This window comes from Ambystoma mexicanum, chromosome 1q (assembly GCF_040938575.1).
Source record: "Ambystoma mexicanum isolate Mex_15411 chromosome 1q, UKY_AmexF1_1, whole genome shotgun sequence".
In the NCBI taxonomy this organism is placed as follows: Eukaryota; Metazoa; Chordata; class Amphibia; order Caudata; family Ambystomatidae; genus Ambystoma; species Ambystoma mexicanum.
In genome coordinates, this window is record NC_090922.1 from 804,455,884 (window position 1) to 804,478,241 (window position 22,358).

Genomic DNA, 22,358 nt, shown 5'->3' on the forward strand with positions numbered 1-22,358 from the left:
TTCCGGAACCAGAGATGGTTCTCCTCAAGTTTTAGAGTGGCAGAGAGGCTGTTCCAGAAAAAGGCCCCAGCCGAAGACAGATATACCCCCAGCTCGTTTCTTTGAAAAACGACTGACCCTGAGGGAGTTCGAGGTAGAGGAGCGAAAAGCTCGAGAGGGGGGGGGGGGGTATTTGCGGAGGGATAGCTGAAGTTATTATGGACCCAGGCCCCAGAAAGCCTTGTGGACAATGCAGAGGGTTTTGAATGTAATCCTTGCATCCACTGGGAGCCAATTGAGAGATTTCAGAGCTGGAGAGATACGATCCCAGGGCTTGAGGCCAAGGAAAAGTCTCCCAGTCCTGTTCTGGATTAGTTGCGGAGAGTAGAGGCAGGTAGATTTAGAAAGAAGCTGTTACAATAGTCCAACCTAGAGAGAACCAGAGCTTGGGATACCATGAGCTTCTGGGGGAAGGAGAGGAAAGGCAGAGTACCTCTGAGGAGGTGCAATAGGAAGTTTTTAGAGACAGATGTGGGCGGAGAAGGAAAGGGTGGAGTCAAAGAGAAGAACAAGTTACTTTCTTACCTGGTAACGTTCTTTCGATGGGATGGTCCGACAACGTATTCCATATCTATGACAGGTAATGTCCACAGCTGTGCTGCTTCGGAAAATCTTTGGCGTCTGCGTCAATGACATTGATGCGCCGTCCCCGAGGACCTCCTCCGACGGCCGACGTCACCCGATGTGATAAGTAGGACGCACGACGCCCATAGCCTCAGTTATAGTTTTTTCCCCAGAACGTGTGCCACCAGTTTTCTGCCAGTCAGACACAAAAGGCCTTGCGGAACGCAAGCTGCAATCGCAAAAAAAATTCTGCAGCGGGGAAGGCAGCGATATGGAATACGTCGTCAGACCATCCCATCGAAAGAAGGTTACCAGGTAAGAAAGTAACATGTTCTTCGAGGGGATTGGGTCCTCCGACGTATTCCATATCTATGACAGACTCCCGAAGCAGTACCAAGCAAGGAGGTGGGAAAGAATTTAGAATACAAATTTAGCATGCCCAATCAAATTGCGGAATAGAGAACTGCCTTGCCAAAGGCCAGATCTTGCCCTCTGATGGAATCAAGGGAATAGTGACGTACATCACAGATGTGACGAATAGGAACTCCCCTCTGCAGGGCAGTAGACACAGCCACTCCTCTGGTAGAATGGGCCCGCAGGCCAGCCGGAGGGTCCTTACCCGCCAAGCGGTAACACTCTGAGATAGCTAAAATAATCCAACGAGACAATTTGTTTCGTCACAGCTTGTCCCAAACACTTTCCAGCGTAACCAATGAAAAGTTGATCGTCCACTCTGACCCGGGACATGCGCTCGATATAAAAGCTCAACGCTCTCCTAGGATCAAGCCTCTCCTCTTCCTTACCAGGATGTGGAGGACGATAGAACGCAGGAAGAACAACCTTCTGGCTCAAATGAAATTCTGAAACCACCTTCGGAAGTAAAGAAGGACGAACTCTAAGGACAACCCTGTCCTTGTGAAACACAGTGAAGGGTGGCTTAACTGAAAGTGCCTGTAACTCGCTCACTCTGCGAGAGGAAGTAACCGCAACTAAAAACACAGTTTTCAGAGTTAACAGCCTCAAAGAGCAAGAATGCAAAGGCTCAAACGGAGCACCCATAAGAAACTTAGAACAAGGTTCAAATCCCAACCTGGCACCAGAAAAGGTGACGGAGGGAACACATTAGTGAGCCCTTTCAAAAACTGCGAAATTAAAGGAATTTTAAAATAGGAACACTCTTCAGACGAGCGCTTAAATATGGACAGCGCCGCCAGGTAACCTTTAATGGTCCCCACTTGCAAGCCCCTGTGGGCCAAAGAAAGCAAAAAATACAGAACCATGGTAATGTCACATTCAAAAGGATCCACATTCTGAACTCTGCACCAGTCGCAGAACTTTCTCCAACGGCACAGAGACTTAGTTGCCGGCCGCCTGGCCGAGGACAACACCTCCATCACGTCTTCAGGGAGGTCGCAATCCTTATACCTCAACCTTTCAGAAGCCCAAGCGTGAAGATTGAGGGATCTGACCTCTGGATGGACAACCTGACCCCCCCCCTTCCGTGAGAGCAGATTGTCTCGGTAGGGAAGACGAGGTGGAGGGCAGATGGACAAGTCGAGAAGGTCCAGGTACCACGTCCTCCGGGCCCACGCCGGAGCAATGAGGATCATCCGGGAACCGAACCTCCGCAGCACTTGCGGGATGACGGTGACTGGAGGAAACGCGTACAGCAGTGGGAAGGACCACTCCACCACGAGCACGTCTCCTAAGGCTCCTTTTTGGAGGAAATTCCTGCGAGCAAAACCTTTCGCACTTCCGGTTGACACTGGAGGCGAAGAGATCCACTTGAGGGGTCCCCCAAAGGGCTAAGATCTCCAGGAGAATCTCCTGAGCCAGCTCCCACTCATGAGAGATCGAACTCTGCCTGCTCAGAGCTTCCGCCGTCGTCTCCGGCCAGATGAACAGCCGAGATCGAAACTTCCAGCTGGATGGCCCAGAATTCGAGCTGCATCGCCTCCCTGCACAGCGGAAGAGACCCTGCCCCCCCCCTTTTTGTTGAGGTAGTGCATGGCCACCGTGTTGTCCGTTAGAATCAGGACACTCTTTCCACGCACAGTCGGCAGAAAAGCTTTCAGGGCTAGCCTGACGGCCCTCAGCTCCAACAGATTGATATGGAGTCTGGACTCCGACGGAGACCAACGACCACCGACTGTCAACTCGTTGGCATGAGCTCCCCATCCCGTGAGGGATGCGTCCGTCACGATCGTCACCTCCGGCCAGGGCAGCCAAAATGGGGCCCCTTTCATCAGATTGCCCTCGACGGCCCACCACAGAAGGTCCCGGGCAACCGAGGGCAGCACCTGAACAGGGTCCGACAACCTGCCGGAGGACTGCGACCACTGGAGCTTGAGTGCCCACTGCCAAGATCTCATCCGCAGACGAGCCTCTGGCACCAGAAGAATGCAGGATGCCATGAGGCCGAGCAGTCCCAAGAATTCGGACGCTGGGAGATTCTGGGCAAACTGAAACTTGTGCACCATCTGCTGAATGTGAAGAGCCCTCACCTGAGGAGGAAAACACTGTCCCAGGGACGTGTCGAGCACTGGCGTCAAGTGGGACTTCTTTAAATTGAGGGAGAAGCCCAGCCTGTGAAGCGAGTGACAGGTGACGGACAGATGATCCAGGACTTGCTCGGGAGAGCTCCCCCTGATCAACCAATCATCCACGTAGGGGTAGACGTGAATCCCCCTTTCCTGAGATGCGCTGCCACACCACCATGAGCTTGGTGAAAACCCTCGAGGGCGGAGGTCAATCCGAACGGCAGGACCCGAAACTAAAAGTGCGAGTCGCCAACCGTGAACCTCAGGTACTTCTTATGCTTGGGATGGATCGGCACATGGAAGTAAGCATCCTTGAGGTTGAGAGATACCAACCAGTCCTGAAGTTGAAGGGCCTGGAGGACTTGAGAAAGAGTCACCATCTTGAACTTGTCCTTCCTGAGGAGTTTGTTCAAACCGCGCAAGTCCATGATGGGTCTCAATCCCCCTTCTTTCTTTGAAATCATAAAAAAGGGGAATACCATCCTTTGTACCGCTACAGGCACCAGTTCTATGGCGTCTTTCTCCAGCAGGGCTTGAATTTCCTGCTCAAGGAGCGGATCCGGACTCTTCAAAGAGGTTCCCTGGTTGATTGTCGCGAGGCCTCTGCCGAAAAGGAAGACCGTAGCCGTGAGTTATGATCTCCAGAACCCACACACCCGAAGTAATGGTTTGCCACTCTACAAGATGCTGCGCCAGCCTTCCCCCAACCGGCGAACCATGGGACCCGGCCTCATGACTGAGTGGTAGCGGCCTTGGCGTTGCCTGAGGGCAAAGAGGCAACTGCCCGAGCGGCCTTGGCACCTCGAGTACCTTTGTTTCCACGTCTGGCACTCTTGCGATGGCCTCTTTGACTGCTAGCTCCTCTCGCTTTACTGAAGGACGAGTAATAGCGAAAGGAACCTCCCTTCCATTGCTGTCCCCTACGACGAAAAGGCGGAGGATGGCAAACTGCAACGCCCAACGACTTCGCTGCAGCTTTCGAGGTCTGCAACCGCTCAAGGCTCTCTTCAGCCTTGCTGCCAAAAAAGTGTTCACCGTCAAAGGGCATGTTGAGGAGCCGGGACTGCACATCAGGAGCGAACCAAGACTTCCGCAACCAGGCAAACCTGCACATTACGGTGCTCGCCACCATGGACCGGCTGACACAATCCGCCAAGTCCAAACCCGACTGAACGGCCTCACACATGGCATCCTTGCCATCCTGAACCATAGCAACGAAACCATCCCGTTCGTCCTCTTCGGGAATATGATCAGCCGCTAATGCAACACAGTTCCACAGAGTGTGCGTGAAACGAGACAAGGCACATATGGAGTTGGCCGCCTGAAGCGCCATACCCCCAGAAGAAAACACTTTCTTCGCCCAGCCGTCAAAACGTTTGTCGTCCCTATCCGGAGGGATGGTAGGATACGACGCCTGCTTTGCCGGGGCCGTAGCCGCCTGCACCACCAAACTCTCCGGGGTGGGGTGCCTAGACAAGTAGCAGGGGTCGCTACTGGCTGGACAGTAATTTTGCGACAAAGACTTGCCCTTTGCCGGGAGACTCTCCGGAGCAGTCCAAGCCACCGCCACCCTTCTCTGCAGAGCCATATGAAAAGGCAAAACCGGGTCAGTGAGTGGACCGAGATCAAGGATGTCCGTGAGATCATCCTGAACGAACTCCCCTGGGGGAGCTGACCAACCCAAGTACTCGGTAACCCGAGACATAAGGCGCTGATAAGACGAATCGGCATGAGTGCCAGGCTCCGGCCGTTAAAACTCCACCTCCGGAGAGGTGTCCAGTCCACTGGCATCATGCAGTGACTGCCTCAGGTCATCAAACTGGCTATGGCCCGAGATAAGGTCATCTGGAACCGCAACCTGAACCAGGCCGCCATCAGAGCCTTCATCACCCTCTGAAATGTACTCCAGGTGGGGAGAGGAAGACCTCTGCAGACCAAAGCAGTGCCGGACCTTAGCCACAGCCTTTTTAGGGGCAAACCCCGTGCCACGGGGCACCTCCGACACCACCGCCTCGAAAGGCGTCGAGGGCGCCCAACGAGTCGGCGCCGACAGAAAAGGCGTCGACGTCGGCTGCAACGCCTCCAGCAGCTGCAGCGTCGACACAGTCCTCGAAGCCGGAGCTCCGAGCATGTCTCTCGACAACCTGGGCGCTGACGGCATAGACGACCCCCTCGAAGACGGAACCTCGAGAGAAATCGTTGACGACCCCGGCGCCACAGGCATCGACGTCTTCTTTGAAGACGACACAGGATCACGCGGTCTCGAGCGCGTCGAGGACCGGGACCTGGAACGGGCATGGCGAGAACGGCTACCCTTGTCCGAGCAGGACCTCTCCCGCGAGCCGTGCCGACCACCCGAGCCCGAATGCGTACGGGTGGTGTCTCTCGACCGGTGCCAACCGAGCCCACTCGCAGGCGCGGACGGACCGGTGCCCTGCAATTCTAGAATCGCTAGCATCTGCTTCCCGAAGGAAGTCCATTCCTCCGGTGTCGCTTGCATGGAGGGATAAGCGGCCCGCCGACGGGCGGAGTCCTCGGAAGAGGACAGGGAAGGCGACTGTTAGGAAAGATTTCGTAATTCTAGGTAATTTTCCTTCCATGTGGTAACCCCTAAACTTTTTGCTGTTGTTTTTCACCTTGTTCTTGACTTTGCCAGAGAAGTGCAGCCTTCTGCCGCACTCCTCTGGGCTTTCGCTCCTTTCTGACGGGGAAACTGACATGCCCTTAAGACAGTCAGTACCGGGGAACGCTGTTTCCCGTAGTTTCTTTTATCATGTTGCGGCTTTCGTGCAACATGACACAAGAGGGCACTGTAAGCTAAGTTACAGCTCTCTTGGGTCTCTAGCCTTCTACAGGCCCTAGATACTCGTTTAGGATTGTATCTGATCGGTGCAAGTAATTCAGGGACGGGAATGGTGGCAGCGATCGTATCTTTGTATTTTGAGCTCCTTTTGGCGTTCTAAGCGCGTTTTCCGCGCTTAACCCAAAATGGTGGCCTGGCTCCCAAAATGGCCAGACCACGAGGCTCCTTTGTCCTGTCCGTCTTGCTCCCTTCACCTTCCCCAGGTCGAGCCGACCCGGGGCCTTCCTTATTTGGGCATGTACTTTCCCGCGAAACACGGATGCTTTCGCGGGCTTCTACATGTCTTGTGTGTGCCTCCAGGATGTGGGCTGGGATGTCTGGTCCCAATACACATCCTGGGTGCCAGAGAGTCTAGGGTGGTGTGAATGCCTGGGACCACCCTGGTCCGTGATTGGTCCACGAATGGTGTGAGTGTTGATGAGCGGATCTCCCATTGGGTCCCCTCTGTTTTGGCGCGAAGGGAACCGTGGATAAGAGGGGGCTGGAAACACCACTACCATGTCGATCTCCTGAGTTCTCACGAACGAAGGAATACAGGAGCCAAGTATCCTGCAACCAAGAGGCTGGACCGAGGAATCGCTGGTGACCCGCTGAAGGACTCCTCCTCTGCACTGTTGTCGCCTTGTGAAACCCTTTTCACCTTTGATCGAACCAGAATGCCTGTGCTGGTACTTCGACCCTTGGAATAGCGGGAACAGCTATTCTCGACATCTTCACCATCTCCTGCCAGTAAGCCTTCGGAAGCGTCTCTGGGCCATCCAGCTGACTGACCAGCTTACACGGGAGTCTTGCTCTGTAACCGCCGCCAGGTTGTGTAGTATTTCGAGTCCTTGTCACTCTCACATGCTTCGTACACTTGGCGTTCCCAAGTCTGAAGTGAGTAGTGTACATTTGGCTCAAATACACACGGCCGCTCCATTGCCCTGCTGTGGTAACAAACTGTGCGGGTTTCTTCGATTGGGACGTCTTTTTACTCAACACGACGACGAGGCGTTCCCTGCTCTTCTGAACCTGCCAGCTGCTGAAACGGACGCGGAGAAGCCTGGGTCTGCTTGCATCGGGGACCGGTGAGTAGCATAGCTAGGATCTGGTCGCCCTCCTGCAGGAGCCCATTGCTTTTCCCCGCTGTGTAAAACAGCACCCGTGTCCGTACTCGCGCTCTGCTTCTGCCCACTGTGGAGGCTGCGCTTGAGTCGCAGAACTTGTTCTTCTTTTGCGCACTAAACTGAACTGCCTGATTTCCCTCGAAGAGCTTCTCCTTTTGCCCGTTGGCACCAGCGCGTGCAGGTACTTTGAGCACAAGGCTCCACTCTTCGCAGGGCTCGGACTTCCATCTAGTTAGGTGCCGCTGAAGGCGAACTGGGTCTAAGCATTATTTCGCACTGCCTGTTTTCCTTCCCTTTTAGGTGGACTACACATTTCGTGCATATAACGCTTGTGACTGTCGTATTTGTATATATATTGTGTTGATATGGTATGTGTTGGTTTAATATTGTGATTTTCTCGCTACGGTCATTGTTTTAAAGGCCTTAAAATAAATGTGTATATATTTTTTATATAACAACTGTTTGGAGTAGTTTGTAAGTGATCTTGCTTTGTGTGCTCATTGCGGGCTTTCAGTCACCCTCAACCCCTCTTGAGACCTAGTCTTGACCGCCGCGATCGCTACCTTGATTGGTCTGGCTCGTCCAGAGGTTACCCTGTTCCAAGTAATTAGGTTGGCCTTCTGAACTTCTGCGCCACCAGGACAGAGTTCAGAAATCCGTCTTAACAGCGACCTATGCCGGCGCTTCCTGGAATGCCTAGAAGAGGCGGAGGAGTGGCGCGACCGACTCCTGGAAGGAGACCCACCGGACTTCCGACGACGCGGAGAGTCACCCCTCGAGTCATCGGTCGAAAGCCCCGCAGACCTCGACTTCCGGGGCTTAGACACCCGGCCTACCGACAGCTTCTTCTGGTGTTCCCGCAAGGCCTTTGCAGTGAGCGACTGGCAGTCGACAGTCGTCCGTATCGTGGGCCTCCCCAAGGCACCAGAGGCAGGTGTTGTGCGAGTCCGTGACCGACATCTTGGACCCACAGTCCCCGCAGTTCTTGAAGAAAAGGAGAAAGACATCGCCACGAACAGGTCTTCACAACCAACCGAACAGGTTCAACGAACCGAGAATAGAAAACAGCAACTCCAACGAGTCGAGGCGTACCGAGATTCACGAAGCGAACACGTTCGTGGAAAAAACGGAACGGAGGCTATGGGCGTCGTGCGTCCTACTTATCACATCGGGTGACGTCGGCCGAGGTCCTCGGGGACAGCGCATCGACGTCATCGACGCAGACGCCAAAGATTTTCCGAAGCAGCACAGCTGTGGACATTACCTGTCATAGATATGGAATACGTCGGAGGACCCAATCCCCTCGAAACTAGAGGTTGTGACCGGCAAATGGAAAGGGACAACCATAGGAGCGACATCTACAGCATACACCAGGGGGGTTATTATGTGGATAGCACACCCCATGTTCTGTTTAAGCTGTTCAGATCAGAAGTGGACAAGGGCGGGATACTGGTGTGGATTAGAGGGTGGCTGGAAAATATAGAAATATGCATCATTAACACATATGCACCGAGCTAGGACACCACTGCTTACCTCAGATCCCTGTACACCAAGATAAGTCATTGTATGGATAGCACGGTGGTATGGGGAGCAGATTTTAATTGCACACTGAATCCACTCCTGGACAGGTCTGACACGAAACTCACACCCAACCCCAGCGGCCAAAGCCCTAAACTCCCTGATACAAAACTTTCAATCTGGCAGATGTATGGAGAGAGCGGCACCCTCAGGAGAGAGGATATTCGCATTTCCCGGCCCCGCACAACCTACACACTAGGCTGGTTTAAATTTTTATGTGGGCGGATACAACACAAGAGGGGACACAAAGACTACAAAGCGATAGTTTTATCGGATCATGCACCTCTGCTAGTTACATGGCAGGTTAGACCTTCAAGAGTGATGATCCCCACTTGGAGAATGATGAAGCCTTGAAAGATGCTGGGTTCAGGGAAAGCCCGACGGATGAAATTCAGGAATATTTCGATATTAACATAGGCAGTGTGGACTCAGCGGGAACAGTATGGGAAGCTTTGAAGGTGGTGGCCAGGGGAGCAGCAATGGCGAAATCTAAAGGGTTGTGAGACGCTATAACGAGAGACCTACAGAAGTAAGAAAGGATAATGCGGGAAGGAGCCGGAAAGGAAGAGGGATCAGAGTAGAACCGCACTACAAAAAGAATGCAAAGACCACTGGGAGAGATTGAGCAATCTGAGCTATAGGAAGTATTTGGAAAGACAGCATGCGGAATAAGACAAACCCAGCAGACTACTGGCCTGGCTCTACAAAAGGGAAATCCCTAGGCAACCCATCAGAGCGGTCAAAGGTGGGGATGGGCGGATACTAGATACAAAGGAGGGAGTGAACAAATGCTTTCTGGATTATTATAAAAATGTATATGCAGATCCCACGGAGGAGTTAGAGATAGATATACCAGGGGCCCTTGAGGAAATCACACCCCCCAGGCTTGAAGAAGCGAATAGGGAGAGCCTTGAAGCCCCCTATAACAGTAGAGGAAATGGACCTAGTGGTAAGGCAACTGCCCACAAGCAAAGCTCCGGGGTCAGACGGGCTTCCAAGAGAATTTTATAAAAAAAAAAAAAGAAAAAGTACAAAAATTAGCTACCCCCCCACCATGCCGACTATGCTCAATGAGGTACTAGACAAAGGGAAACTACCCGAATCACTTCGGGAGGCAATTATGAAACTGCTCCATAAACCTAACGATCCAGAAACAGAATGCGGGTCATACAGGCCCCTATCATTACTCAACCAGGATAGCAAGATCCAGACGACGGTACTGGTGAATAGATTAAAACCTATGATACACAAACTAATACATGAGGACCAGACTGGGTATGTACCACACAGGAACATTACTGAAAACTTGCGAGGCTCCACCATGTAATAGATCACACCCGAGCGAGTACAAAGGAGGTAGCAATAGTCTCGTTGGACGCGGTCAAAGCGCTTGACTCTTAAGTGGCCCTGGCTGCTGGCGGTCCTGAAGGAGTACGGATTGGGACACATATTTGAGGTGGGTTCGTCTACTGTACAGTGAGCCGATGGCACGAGTCAAAACCGCTCAGAAAGATGGCAGCTAAGCAGGGGGACCAGGCAAGGGCGCCCGTGGTCCCTGGTGCGGTTTATCATGGTGCTAGAACCCCTAGCAGCATATTTACGTCAACAATACAGGGAAGTGGGAATTTTAGTCACAGGGGTGCAGCACTTGATATCACTGTATGCGGATGACATGTTGCTGTATTTGCAATACCCTGAGGAGAACTTGCAATATATTCTAGAGGTGATGGCACGATACTCAATCCTATCGGGCATAACAAATCCACACCAGTCAACCATATTCCCCCTGGGGACATATATGTAGGAATACCAACACAGGAGCACCCGATATTACCAATAGCGTGGGAGACTGAGCACTTTCAATACCTAGGCATAGAGGTATCATTATGTAGCAGAGGAACACTAACAGAACATAGAAAGGATGGTGTCCAGCAAAGATCGGAGCATGACATTTTGGGCCAAACTACCACTATCTATGATGGGGAGGGCGGCGCTATTAAAAATGGTGGCATTACTGAGGTTACTGCATGGGTTCACAAATGTTGTGTATGAAATACCCAGGCGATTTTTTGTTCCACTACACAGCATATGCAGGAGATTCATATGGCACAATACCAGGAACAGGGTAGCGCTGTGGAAACTAAAACACATACGAACAAGGAGGCATCAGACTACCAAATTTCGAGGTGTCTTACCTAGCTAGCCAGTTGCAATTCGTAACCAGGTGGCTCTCTGGAATACAAACATCGGAATCCAAATTACTAAGAGAGGCGGACGCCCCGTACTTCCTAAACGAGAGTATATGGTTGGTAAAACAAGGTAAGGGGGGACCTGTTGAGCCTGGGAGGGATGGTATGGCAGAGAGCTTGCCAGTTAATGAATAACCTAACCCCATTGTCCCCACAAATACCGCTAGTGGCGCTACAGGGGACAGATGAACAAACGCGGAAGAGTTTCAGGTGGAAATGGGAACCACTAGGCATAGCGTCGATTGGAGATGTTTGGTCAGAGGGCCAGCCCAAGGAATTCGAGGGGCTGGTGGCGGCAGTGGAACTACACAAGGGCCAGCACTTAGTATATTCTAGAATAATACACAGCATTAAGCGTGCGTGGCCCAACAAAGAGCAAACCCGGCAAGAAGATGCGGTGATAGAAACCTTGTATGATGTGTCGGGGGGAGGGCACAAAGTATCTCGCCTTTATGAGCTGTTGATGTCCAAGATAGGAAAGGAGATCATTCAAACGAGAACAGACTGGGAGGAGGAGGTGGGGACACAAATGGAGGATGGGATGTGGATAAGAGCGCAAGCATACCACAAGAAGCTGTCTAGGAACGCCAGATTGCAACAGATCTAGCTGTACATAACCCACAGAGCATACATGATGCCCCAGAAGGTGGCCAAATTCCAACAAGCAGGTATACAGACTTACCTGAAATGTGGGGAGGTGAACGCAGGAATGACATGTTCTGGTCATGCCCTGAAATTAAGCGGTTTTGGAGGGAGAGGGCCCGACACAAGGCAAGATGGGAAATTAACCTAGACAGAGAACCCCTGGGGATGTCTTCTTGGGGGACTTCGAGGCTGCACAAAGCAAAACATGTAAGCAAGCTCAAAGACCCGGCGTATATATTGGCCAAACGCAGAACAGCGATGAACTAGAAGGCGCGCATAAAACAGTCAGCTCAAATATGGCAGAAGGACTTGCAGAGATGGGTAGTGGTGGAAACGGAAGTATGGCAGAAGGCGGCGGAGGGGAGGAAGAGGCTTAACACTTGCGGCCTGGAAACACTTGGTGGCCACAATATTGACGACGGATGCAGCACCTGAGTTGCACAAGTTGTAATGGGAGCAAAACAAACATGGACTCTTAGATCGGAATGTAATGGCTATGTGAGAGATACTGTAGGCCGGAAGGAGGGGAGAGTTGGGGTACAGGGGTAATAAAATGTGACATGAAACTGTGCAGATGAACAAAGGTGGTATGTTGGATACTGTTTACCATGCTGTAAGACGAAATGTTACAAATATCTAAAAAAAAAGGTTTTAAAAAAAAGGTGTCGACATCACTGAAAAAACTTCAGATCATGTGTGATTCATGTGTCGAAGGCCCCAGGACTGTCTCTCTTCTCCGATCTCCACTCAGTAACCAAAACAAAGTCAACAAGAAAAATCTGGAGAAGGTCGGCTGGAGGCAGCATTGTGCGTAGTGGGCACATGTAATAGATTGTCACAGTACGTCAGTTCAGATAAGATGCAATTCTCAGAACCAGCCACCAGATGTCAGACTATGCGTAGCATGCAAATAAAAACATTCATAACCTGCAAAAATGACTGCAACCTAAACTTAAAACCCAAGCCTCATTTCCCATTACTAAGGAAGACATGCAAAACAATTGTCAGTACATGTATCCAGTAGCGTTTACACAAGGATAACAAGATTTTTGAGAATTTCATTACAACAAGGAGTTTTTCAAGAATGCCACCAACATTTGTGGCAGATTTCCAGTATGCAGAACCTGCAGATCCATTAGCCTTTCCTGACCATGCCATCTTAAATGCAATGGCACTAAACATATGCCATTCACATTACTCTATATGATCACTCACCTGGTGCAATAAAGTAGATGGGAAAGTAGCTATCTGAGATCACAGAGATATCCAAGTTCTCAGAGGACCACCGCAATAATATCTCAGAGCCATCTCTCTGCTCGGCACGCCAGTCTTCCTCATCTACCAGAAAAGAAAATCGACAAATTACCTTCATAGAGATTATAGAACTCTATAAACGAGTCCAAAGCATATGAAAGAACTAACTGAAAAATCAGTTTCACAGGTAAAGTTAAAATGGTCTTTTTAAAATGTACTCCACCATTACCTCTGAAAAGGGTCTTGTACATTCCACCAAAACCATACAGGTTGCTGAAGTGGTATCATAATGCTTTTGATTGCAACAATGAGACATCACAGCGTTTGACTTTGATAAAAGGAAGTGTATAATTAAGAAAGAGCCAAGATGGAATGCAGGAAAAATTATTTCTAGAAAGAGATTTAAAGCTGTGATTGCAAATTGTGCCAACTCCTAAATTGAGCACTTTCCATTAGTTATTAAACGGCCAGAATGCCTGGACAGCAGTTCCTTACAGATCACTATGAAAAGGGAATTTTACAAATCTGAAAGCATAAGTTAAGAAATATGAGGACCCATGGCAACCCTCTTATTATATGGCCCTATGGCAGCCCATATGGATCCTAAGAGAAGGTATTCTTTTTGAGCACCCCAGGTTGTGCCCTGGGGTATTTCATCACCCTACATTGGTTATGTGAATGCTGGGATGGATTTCTAAAAATCAACCCAGGGGTGGGAGCAGCGGCGGGTTGTCGCAGAGATTTAAGGAGGTCGAAGTTTAGCCAAAACCCGATGAAGGTATTGTGGGAGAGCCGTCAAGGCTTGATATTAGGAGCTAGTGTGCTCTAGGGCCCCAATGAGTCCATACATAACACAATCATTCATCTTAGACAGTATGTGTAAGGGATACATTACTCACCGTAATCGTATTTCTGATGCTTGTATCTGCTTAGATTCACATGCTGTGCATAGGCCGACATCTAGTGGAAGCTGTGGAGTATACCAGTTTCTTTCGAAACTCGAAAAGGGGCGTTGACAGGGTGTGCCAGTAATGCTATCCCTAGTGTGACGTCCCCTGTACCCATGATCCCTCACACGTCGAGGTACCTCAGATTGTTTTTCCTGACATGAGGTAGCAGGAGGTGTAGCGCGAGTACAGTTGTATCCAAGCAGATACATATCAGATAAGCTCAGTAAGCATCCATGCGCCTTCTCCCCGAGGGGAGGAAGGGTGGGCGCATGTGAATCCTAGCAGATAAAAGCATCAGAAATACTATTACGGTCAGTAATGTATCCCTTTTGAGGCTTGTGGAATCTGCTTAGACCACATGTTGTGCATGCATTAGCGAGCAGTGTTAGTAGGAGGACGGATGTGAGCAGGCTCATGAGCAAACAGATGTCTTAGAACCGCTTGTCCCACTTGTGTATCTGTCTTGGAATGAGTGCCAATGCAGTAGTGCCGAGTGAAAGCATGTTCTGAGCTCCATGTAGCTGCTTTGCAAATACTGTCTAGATGGACATTTGCAATGAAAGCCAGGGTGGCTCCTGTTCCTCTTGTGGAGTGAGCCCTGGGCGTAAAAGGCAGTGTCATGTTTGATAGGGAATTGTATACATTTGACCATCCACCTAGAGATGGCATTCTTTGAAATTCGGTCACCTTCTCTGCCTGGTGCTACAGAGACAAACAGTTGATCTGTCTTTCTTAGCGGCTGAGTCTTGTCTACATAGTAGAGCACTGCTCTCCTTACATCTAGTGTGTGGAGTTTTACGTCAGCTGAGCTAGTGGGTTCCTGGAAGAAAGTCGGTAGCTCAATTGACTGGTACACATAAAATATGGAGATGAATTCAGGGGAGCACCTAGGGTGAGTACGTAAAACCAATTTGTCCTTGTGTACAACAAAGAACGGGTCCTGCACTGGTAATGCTTGTATTTCACTAACTCGTCTTATGGAAGTAATAGCCACTAAGAAGGCAGTCGTGTAAGTCAGGTGTTTGAGACTGTGCATCGGCTCGAAAGAAGGTCTCATGAGCTTGGCGAGTACAACATTGAGATCACAACCTGGCGGAGGGTTTGAAATTGGAGGGTGGAGTCTCTTTACGCCTTTCATGAATGCTTTAATGACAGGTACCTTCCACCAGAAGGCTTTACTGTGGGAAGTGGTGTCGGCTGATAAGGCCACCAGGTGGATCTTTAAGGAGTTGAATACCAACCCTGAATCTAGCAAGTGGAGCATATAAATTAGAATGTGGGTAGGAGAACATTCTATGTGGTTAATCTGCTTTGACTGGCACCAAATTACAAATCTCCACTTGTCAAAGTAACAGTGCCTAGTGTTAGGCTTTCTTGCCTCTTTCAGGATATCCATACATCTGAGGCAAATTAAGAAGTCTGAACTCTATGACTTCAGGAGCCATGCTGCCAAGTTCATTGACTAAGGTTGAGGGTCCCCTGTGCTGAGTGAGCAGATTGTATGGGCACAGAGTTTAATTGGATTGCACATCGCTAGCTGGCGCAGATGTGGAAACCAGGGTGGTCTTGCCCACATAGGAGCAACTAGGATGAGCGTCAAGTGTTCCTTGTGGATCTTGTTCACCACATTTCCCATGAGAGGAGTTAAGGGGAAAAGCATAAGCACATTTCCCTGACCAGTTCATCCATAAGGCATACCTCTGGGAGCCTGGTTGGGGGAACCTGGCGCGAAGTTTGGGCATTGTTTGTTTTCGTTTGTAGCGTACAAGTCTATTGTGGGGAAACCCCATTGAGAGACGAGGTGTTCTACGACCTGTGTGTGTAGTTTCCACTTGTGTTCTTCTGGTAGGGGATCTCTGCTCAATGAGCCTGCGATAGAGCCGAGTTCCCCTGGAACATGCTGTGACGATAAGAATATCTTCCGTTTGAGTGCCCATTCCCAAATTTGTTGCGCAAGCCCGGACAAATTTAGAGAACGTGTGCCCCCTCCCCCCCCGTTTGTTTGTATAAAACATAGCTATAGTGCCGTCTGTCAGGATTTGCACGGATAGGTTCGTTAACAGGGATTCGAACACCTGAAGGGCCTTGAATACCGCTAGAAGCTCTAGCAGATTGATGTGGTTCTGAGCTGCCGCGCGAGACCACAGACCCTGAGCTATGTGGTGAAAGTAGTGGGGGGGGGCCCCCACCCCACTAGGGAGGCCTCTGTTGTGACAGTGGCTTGCATCTCTGGATCGTAGAAGGGTTTCCCCTTCATTAGATTTTCACTTGTCCACCAGTGAAGATTTTGTACCAGTGTTGGCAAAACGATCACTAGATCGTCCAACTGACCACTTGCCCGAGACCACGGTTTCGCCAACCACTCCTGCATAGGTCGCAGGCACGCATGAGGAACCAGGTAAATGCAAGATGCCATCATGCCTAGCAAACTCATAACTTTGCGCACCCTTATCTGGCGGCCGGCCTGATAATACGGTATTTGCAGAAGCATATTTTGGGCTCTTTCCTCTGACAGAAAGACCAACACCTCTTGTGTGTTTAGGACAGCCCCTCGGAACTGTTTGAGGTGCTTGGCACCAGGCTTGACTTTCTCATTGTTGGAGAAGCCCAATTGAAAGAAGGTTGATAGTTTTTAAATGCTTATCCTGCAAATCAGGGGGGGGGTCTCTCCTGTAATGAGCCAGCCGTCCAGGTAAGGGTACACTGGGATTGCCTCGCTGCGCAGGTGCGGTGCCACCACCGCCAGTACCTTTGTGAACACCCTTGGAGCAGATGCTATTCCGAAGGGCAGCAGTTTGAATTGGTAGTGCTGGCTCGCTATCTTGAAACACAAGAATCTTCTGTGCGCTGGGAACATTGATATATGAAAATAAGCATCTTTCAATGTTGCCATGTAATCCCCCTGCTTTAGTAGAGTGATTACCTCTTGTCTCGTCATGCAGAATTTTGTGGGTTGAAATACTTGTTTGCAGAGCGCAGATCCAAATACTGGGCGCATTGTGAGAACTTTCTTTGGCACAAGGAAGTAAATTGAATAAATACCCCTTATTACCTGGTTGGCTGGGACGACTTCTATTGCGTATTTTAGCAGAAGCGTGGCCATCTCTTCAAGGAGGATCCGTTGGTGTTCCTTTGAGTGCATTTTTTGTCGAGTGGTGTGGTCGTGATGTCGTTGGAGTTCTATGCAGTATCCGCCTGATACTCTGGACAGCACCCATCTGTCTGAGGTGATTCTCTCCCACGCATGGGTGAAGCTGGAAATGCGCCCTCCTACTGGAGAGGGATGGGAGGGTACCTGGAGCAGAATGTCACTGCTTTTGTGGTGGCATGCCACCTTGCTGGGTGTTGCCGCTACCAACACCTCATTAAGGAGAGGTTGGTTATCCACAGGTGAATCTGTGACTGCGGGTGCTTTGTTGACAAGAGAGTCGATAAGAGAACATTTTAGTGTCGGGATCCTCAACAGGGTTCTCGTCATCCCCATAATAGAGGACTTCTGCCTCATCCTCAGGGTCTACCTCTATAATGTCCTGGTTTTCAGAGTCTGGGTCATAGAGTTCTATGCATGTGCTACGCACCGGAATCTGAGCGAGACCGTTTAGATGGGGGTTGAGCAGATTAAACAGGGACCCGAGAGCCAGAGAGTGCAGTGGTGGGGGAGTGGCATTAAAACTCTCAAAATAAGCAGGGTTCTTTTCGTAGTAGTTGGCCATGAATGACAATCTTCTCATGACCCGATCTAGCTCTTCTGCAGATCGCTGTGCATAACTTGGAATGACTACTGGGTGGGTGGGGGAGGGAGAAGAGTCCTAGATCCTAATCTGTAGGGGCAATCAACCCAGATTTATTGGGCCTAGCCTTCACTGGTTTGTCCCTAAGAGGGGTGGGCCCAGAGTCCGGGGACTTCTCCCTATGAGGGGACTTCGAGGATTTCTTTTTTGATTCCCTTTCCCTACTTTGGCCCGCCAAAATGCGTTTTTCAGGAAGTTTCGGGCATAAGGCTTGGCTAGACGCAGAGCGTCAAGTTTCGGGAGTTCGTAGAGCCAGGGCCTCGTCTGCGGACGATCGGCTCCTGACAGGAGTTTTGCGTGTGGTGCCCGTGCAGTCCTTCGACAGTTGGAGATCTGTCGTGCAGCGATCTCGAACGAGAGTGCCCAGAGGACAGACTCAACGGACCGTTCCCTTGACACCATGGGAATATGCCGTCCGCTCGGGCCATGTGCTGAGTCTCGGCTATGGGTATGTGTTTAGTGGTGGGTGGAATTGAAGTGCTTCCGCCGCCGGGTGTAGTCCCCATAACAGGGCAGCTGGCCTGTCTTCCGGGGTCTAGGGCCTGCACGTGGGTAGCCGAGGCTGCCCTGTCGCCATCTGAAATGGCAGCGTTGCTGCTGTTACTGAAGGCACCTTCTACCTCCATGGTCTCGAGTTGCCTGGCGTAGTGGGCACAGCGCTTGGTGGATCAGTCCTTCAAGGTCTTGGGCTTGAAGAGCCTGCACGGTCGACAAGTTGCCTCAACGTGGTCTCCGTCGAGACACAAGTTACAGACTAGGTGCTTATCAACCCACGGGAATTTACATCTGCATTTCGGACAAAATTTTAATGGGGTCCTGTCCATAACGGTTAAATAGGGCAGCTTGGGGAATGAGTTCAAGAAAAGGGGAATATACATCCTAAAATGACCCCTGCCCCTTGCCCACCTCTCTACCTACTGTGAGGGCCGAAGCCCGGAGCGGCCTTCCAAGGTCGAAGGGCCGGTTTTGGAAGTCTTCCGATGGTTGATTCGGTCGTCTTCACCAACGTTGATGTTTCGACGTGCGGTGTTATAAAGGACAGAAAGAATAATCTATCGTTACCTGAATATGAATAAAGGCAAATCACCGAAAGAGGAACTGCGCTATCCGAGTCTGTCTAGAATGGCGGAAAAAACAATTTGAGGGACCTCGATGTGTGAGGGATCATGGGTACAGGGGACGTCACACTAGGGATAGTATTACTGGCACGCCCTGTCAAAGCCCCTTTTCGAGTTTCAAAAACAACCACTGTAATACTCTGCAGCTTCTACTAGAAGTCAGCCTATGCAGAGCATGTGATCTAAGAAGATTCCACAAGCCTCAGAAAAATACTTCTTTAGGCCTTTGAGACCACACTAATAAATGAAATCGGCAGGTAGCATCTCAAAAATCACATCACAAATCTATACATTGACAAGTAGGTTCACATACAATGCATCATTCAGTAATTTCCAAGGCAAGTAATTCAGAAGCAGTTAAATTGATTAGTGTTAGGGAGAATTCTCCTTTCTGTGCTAATTCCCTTCAACCTTAGAGACCCCACCTCTTTTGCTGGACTTTAGGACTGTTAGGCAAGAACTGATGTAGTAACCCTGGGGGGGGAAGACTACACAACCCTTGTCCTCTTGGTATTAGGTAACCCACCTATTGTTATAGGTCTGTACTACACAAGTTGGTAGAGTGGCTGAGCAGCCAGACGTGTCTCAAGAGGGGTAAATGTGAGCTGACACAGTTTCACAAATACAAGTAGTCAAGACAGACTTATACTCGAGGTTTTCTAGTAAAATAAGTATTTGTTTGTCAGTTTTAAATAAGCCTTCTTTAGAAAGGGCAACATGTAACAATGAAAATACACTTCACAACACTTTCTCGGATTTAAGATAAGAAAGTAGATACCCTTTTCGGATGCTTCACACACCCTTCCTACACCCTGAAGTGACTTCAATTACTAGGACACTGGACATTGATATATCACTTTTTTATACTTAATGCAATACTGGGGTTGTGGAAAAGGAAAATGTTAGGGAAGGAAAAGGGTTGACAGCTTCTCAAAGCATGTGCATGTTTTTGAACACCCCCAACAAAGTCTAGGTTAGACCTTTCCCAGCAATACAAGTTAAACGTATGCACTACCTATGAGGGACAGTTAAAACCAACGTCAATGGGTCAGAAGAGTCTGCAGGGAGCCAGGACAGCCAAAGTCAATTTGAACTATGTATAGGGAGCTGAGGCACTTCTTAAGATACCACAAAAGTCGTGCACAATGTTAATAGAGAGTTTGTAGCAAAAATAATAACTGTTGGGCCACAAGCTGTAAGGCTTGAGAAGGGCAGAACTGAAAACAACTCTGCAAAAAGCAGCTACTGCAAGTCCCCAGTGAGAACAAGCAAACTACAGACACAAGACGTAAGTACCCCTTAATCAAGGCAGTACCGGATGTTTGAAGAGGATCCAGCTGGCTTTTGTTCTGGTTGCAGCCTTGCAGATCCTGGGCCTCAGTCGTGGGGACAAGAGGGAGGACATCGGGAGGACTCCTGCACTGCAGTTTGAAAGTCATCAGCAGCTATGTGTTCTTTCCAAATCAGCTGCACTTTGCGGTTTCAGCTCACGGTCAATAGCACCACCGCAGTTCTTTGACACTTATGGGTTCCCCTTGCCTCTGGGGTCCAGCACTCTGTTGAGGTGGCTCATGCTTGGGTCGTCCTGCTTCGGGAGGGCCCTCGGGATCTTCCTGGAGCTCGGGTCCGCCTTAAAGACAATGCACTCGATTCTGGTTTTCCTGACCCCTAGTACTTGGAAGTACAGCCAGCAGGTAGAGGGCTTCCAGGCAAGTTAGTCTTGGGGTCAGTTGGTCCCACCATCTCAAGGGAAGAAGTCATCCGTTCCGGGCTTCTCTAGTCGATACGAAATTGGAGCTTCAGCACTACAGCTGTGCTTCACCGGGCAGTTCAACGGTCCAGGAGGGTACAGCAAGCTTCTCTACCAAGTTCTTTCATCGGATGCTTCTTCCAGTGGTAGACTGCCTTCTGTTCAAGAGACCTCGCCTTTTATGCAGGTTTCTCCCATTCATGCACAGCCTAGCTGTCACTCACTGCAGGGTGGCTGTCCTGCAAGGACGGACAGCCAGCCAATCAGCATTAGGTGTATTCAGGTAACCAAGGCGACTAAGCACAGGGAGTTTCGGACAACTCCCTCGCTTCCTGCCCTGCCAGACACACTGGAGCTAGAGGCGGATTTCAGCACTGAAGCCCTCCAAAGGCAAAAAGAACAAAAAGGGCAAAACCCAAGAAATACCTAACAAGTAAGAAATGGTGAAAAAAGATGACTGGGGCCATTTTGACAAAATGGGCACCCATGGGTGCATTACTGCAGCTGAGGATTCAGCCTGCGTTAAAAACGAACAATGGAAGGAAAATTAAACCACTGCCACCAGCCATTTAAAGTAGTGAGGGTAATATAAAAAAGGTTCCTTTGTTGTGCAGTGTCACAGAGAAATCCTTTAGATTTCTCATAAGGTTTAAATACCTTTTGTGTGAACTGCTGTTCCCAAGACTAGTAAAGTGGAATTGACTTTACTTGCCTTTTCTTTGTAGGTCCAGCACACACCATCTTAGGTGGAGTGCTGGGTGTTAAGGAGAATTCTCTGTAAGGCTAATTTCCCAAAACCTAGTGAGTCCCCCAGCAGCTTTGCTGGATTTTTGGGGTTTATTTTTTTCTCTCCTGCTAAGAGTGAGATTCTTTTGTTCCCACTCTTAGACATGATTTGAGGTGTTCCTTTAACCTTCCATGTGTTTTATGGGCTATGGGGTCTTTTACTCCATAGGGTCTCATGTTTTTTTGATGTGGGTTACACAGCACCCTACGTGCCGTAACCCAGGGGTGTCGTAGAGATCCCCCAACATAGACTGCATACCCTGGGACTGACTACTGTCTCCCAGGGCATGTAAAGTCACCATTGGCTTTGCTAGTCCCAAATTATGAACAGAAACCAGCACAAACCATCCTATTGTGGACGTACTGGTCGGGGCAATTCGATTGCCCCGGGGTCTGTTCGAGGGGGCACGTCTCCAACCCCCCTCCACCCCCCGATCGAGTTGTGGCAGTGGATACTACTTTTTATATTCGACCGCAAATATATCTCTATGGGATTTTCCCATTGTTCGAGGCTACCAACTTTAATTATTTAATTGTTATAGCCTCGAACATACCGCCGGTTTATTTAATATTAATTCACCAGTTGGTATTTTTTGCAAGAACTCTATTCTAAAATGGCGTTTGTGTTCTCTTCTGTGACTCCAACCCAAGTCTAGCCCTTTGTTCTACTTTTTGGCGGGCTTCTCCACAGAAGCCTCCAAAAGTGGTACCACAGGTGGTGTGGAAGGGGGTTTAGGCACCCTGGACTGAGTTGCCTTGACAACTCAAGTCGCACTCTTGTGTGATTGGCCCAAGTGGTGAGCCGCCCGGCTCACCACTTAGCATGTTTGATTGACAGCTAGGCTGAATGAATGGGGGTTTGCTGCATAAAAGCAGGGCTTTAGGGACTGGAACTTCAGAAGTCGCCACAGGACCTAAGAATCCGAGGAGGGAGAAGCTGAGCTGACCTGCAACGACGACACCACCGGTGGAGCCCTGCTGAACCGTCTCACCACTTTTCCCGACGACAGAGGAGATCTCCAGTCCGGAGAGTCTTCTTCCTTCGACTGGTGGGGATAACCAGTCTACCTTCTTTTCGCCTTCCTGGAGCATCGCGTGGCCGCCTTGCCTGTGCCAAGCACCCCG

The 22,358-nt window shown here is 49.9% G+C and overlaps 1 protein-coding gene across 1 annotated transcript in view; it reads right to left on the reverse strand.

Moving 5' to 3' along the window:
- LAMC1 (laminin subunit gamma 1) overlaps window positions 1-22,358 on the reverse strand; it is a 922,342-nt gene that overhangs the window by 376,917 nt on the left and 523,067 nt on the right. The window contains exon 9 of the mRNA XM_069641408.1: window positions 12,800-12,922. Within this exon, the coding sequence (XP_069497509.1) occupies window positions 12,800-12,922 (123 nt within the window). The remainder of the gene's footprint in view (window positions 1-12,799; window positions 12,923-22,358) is intronic.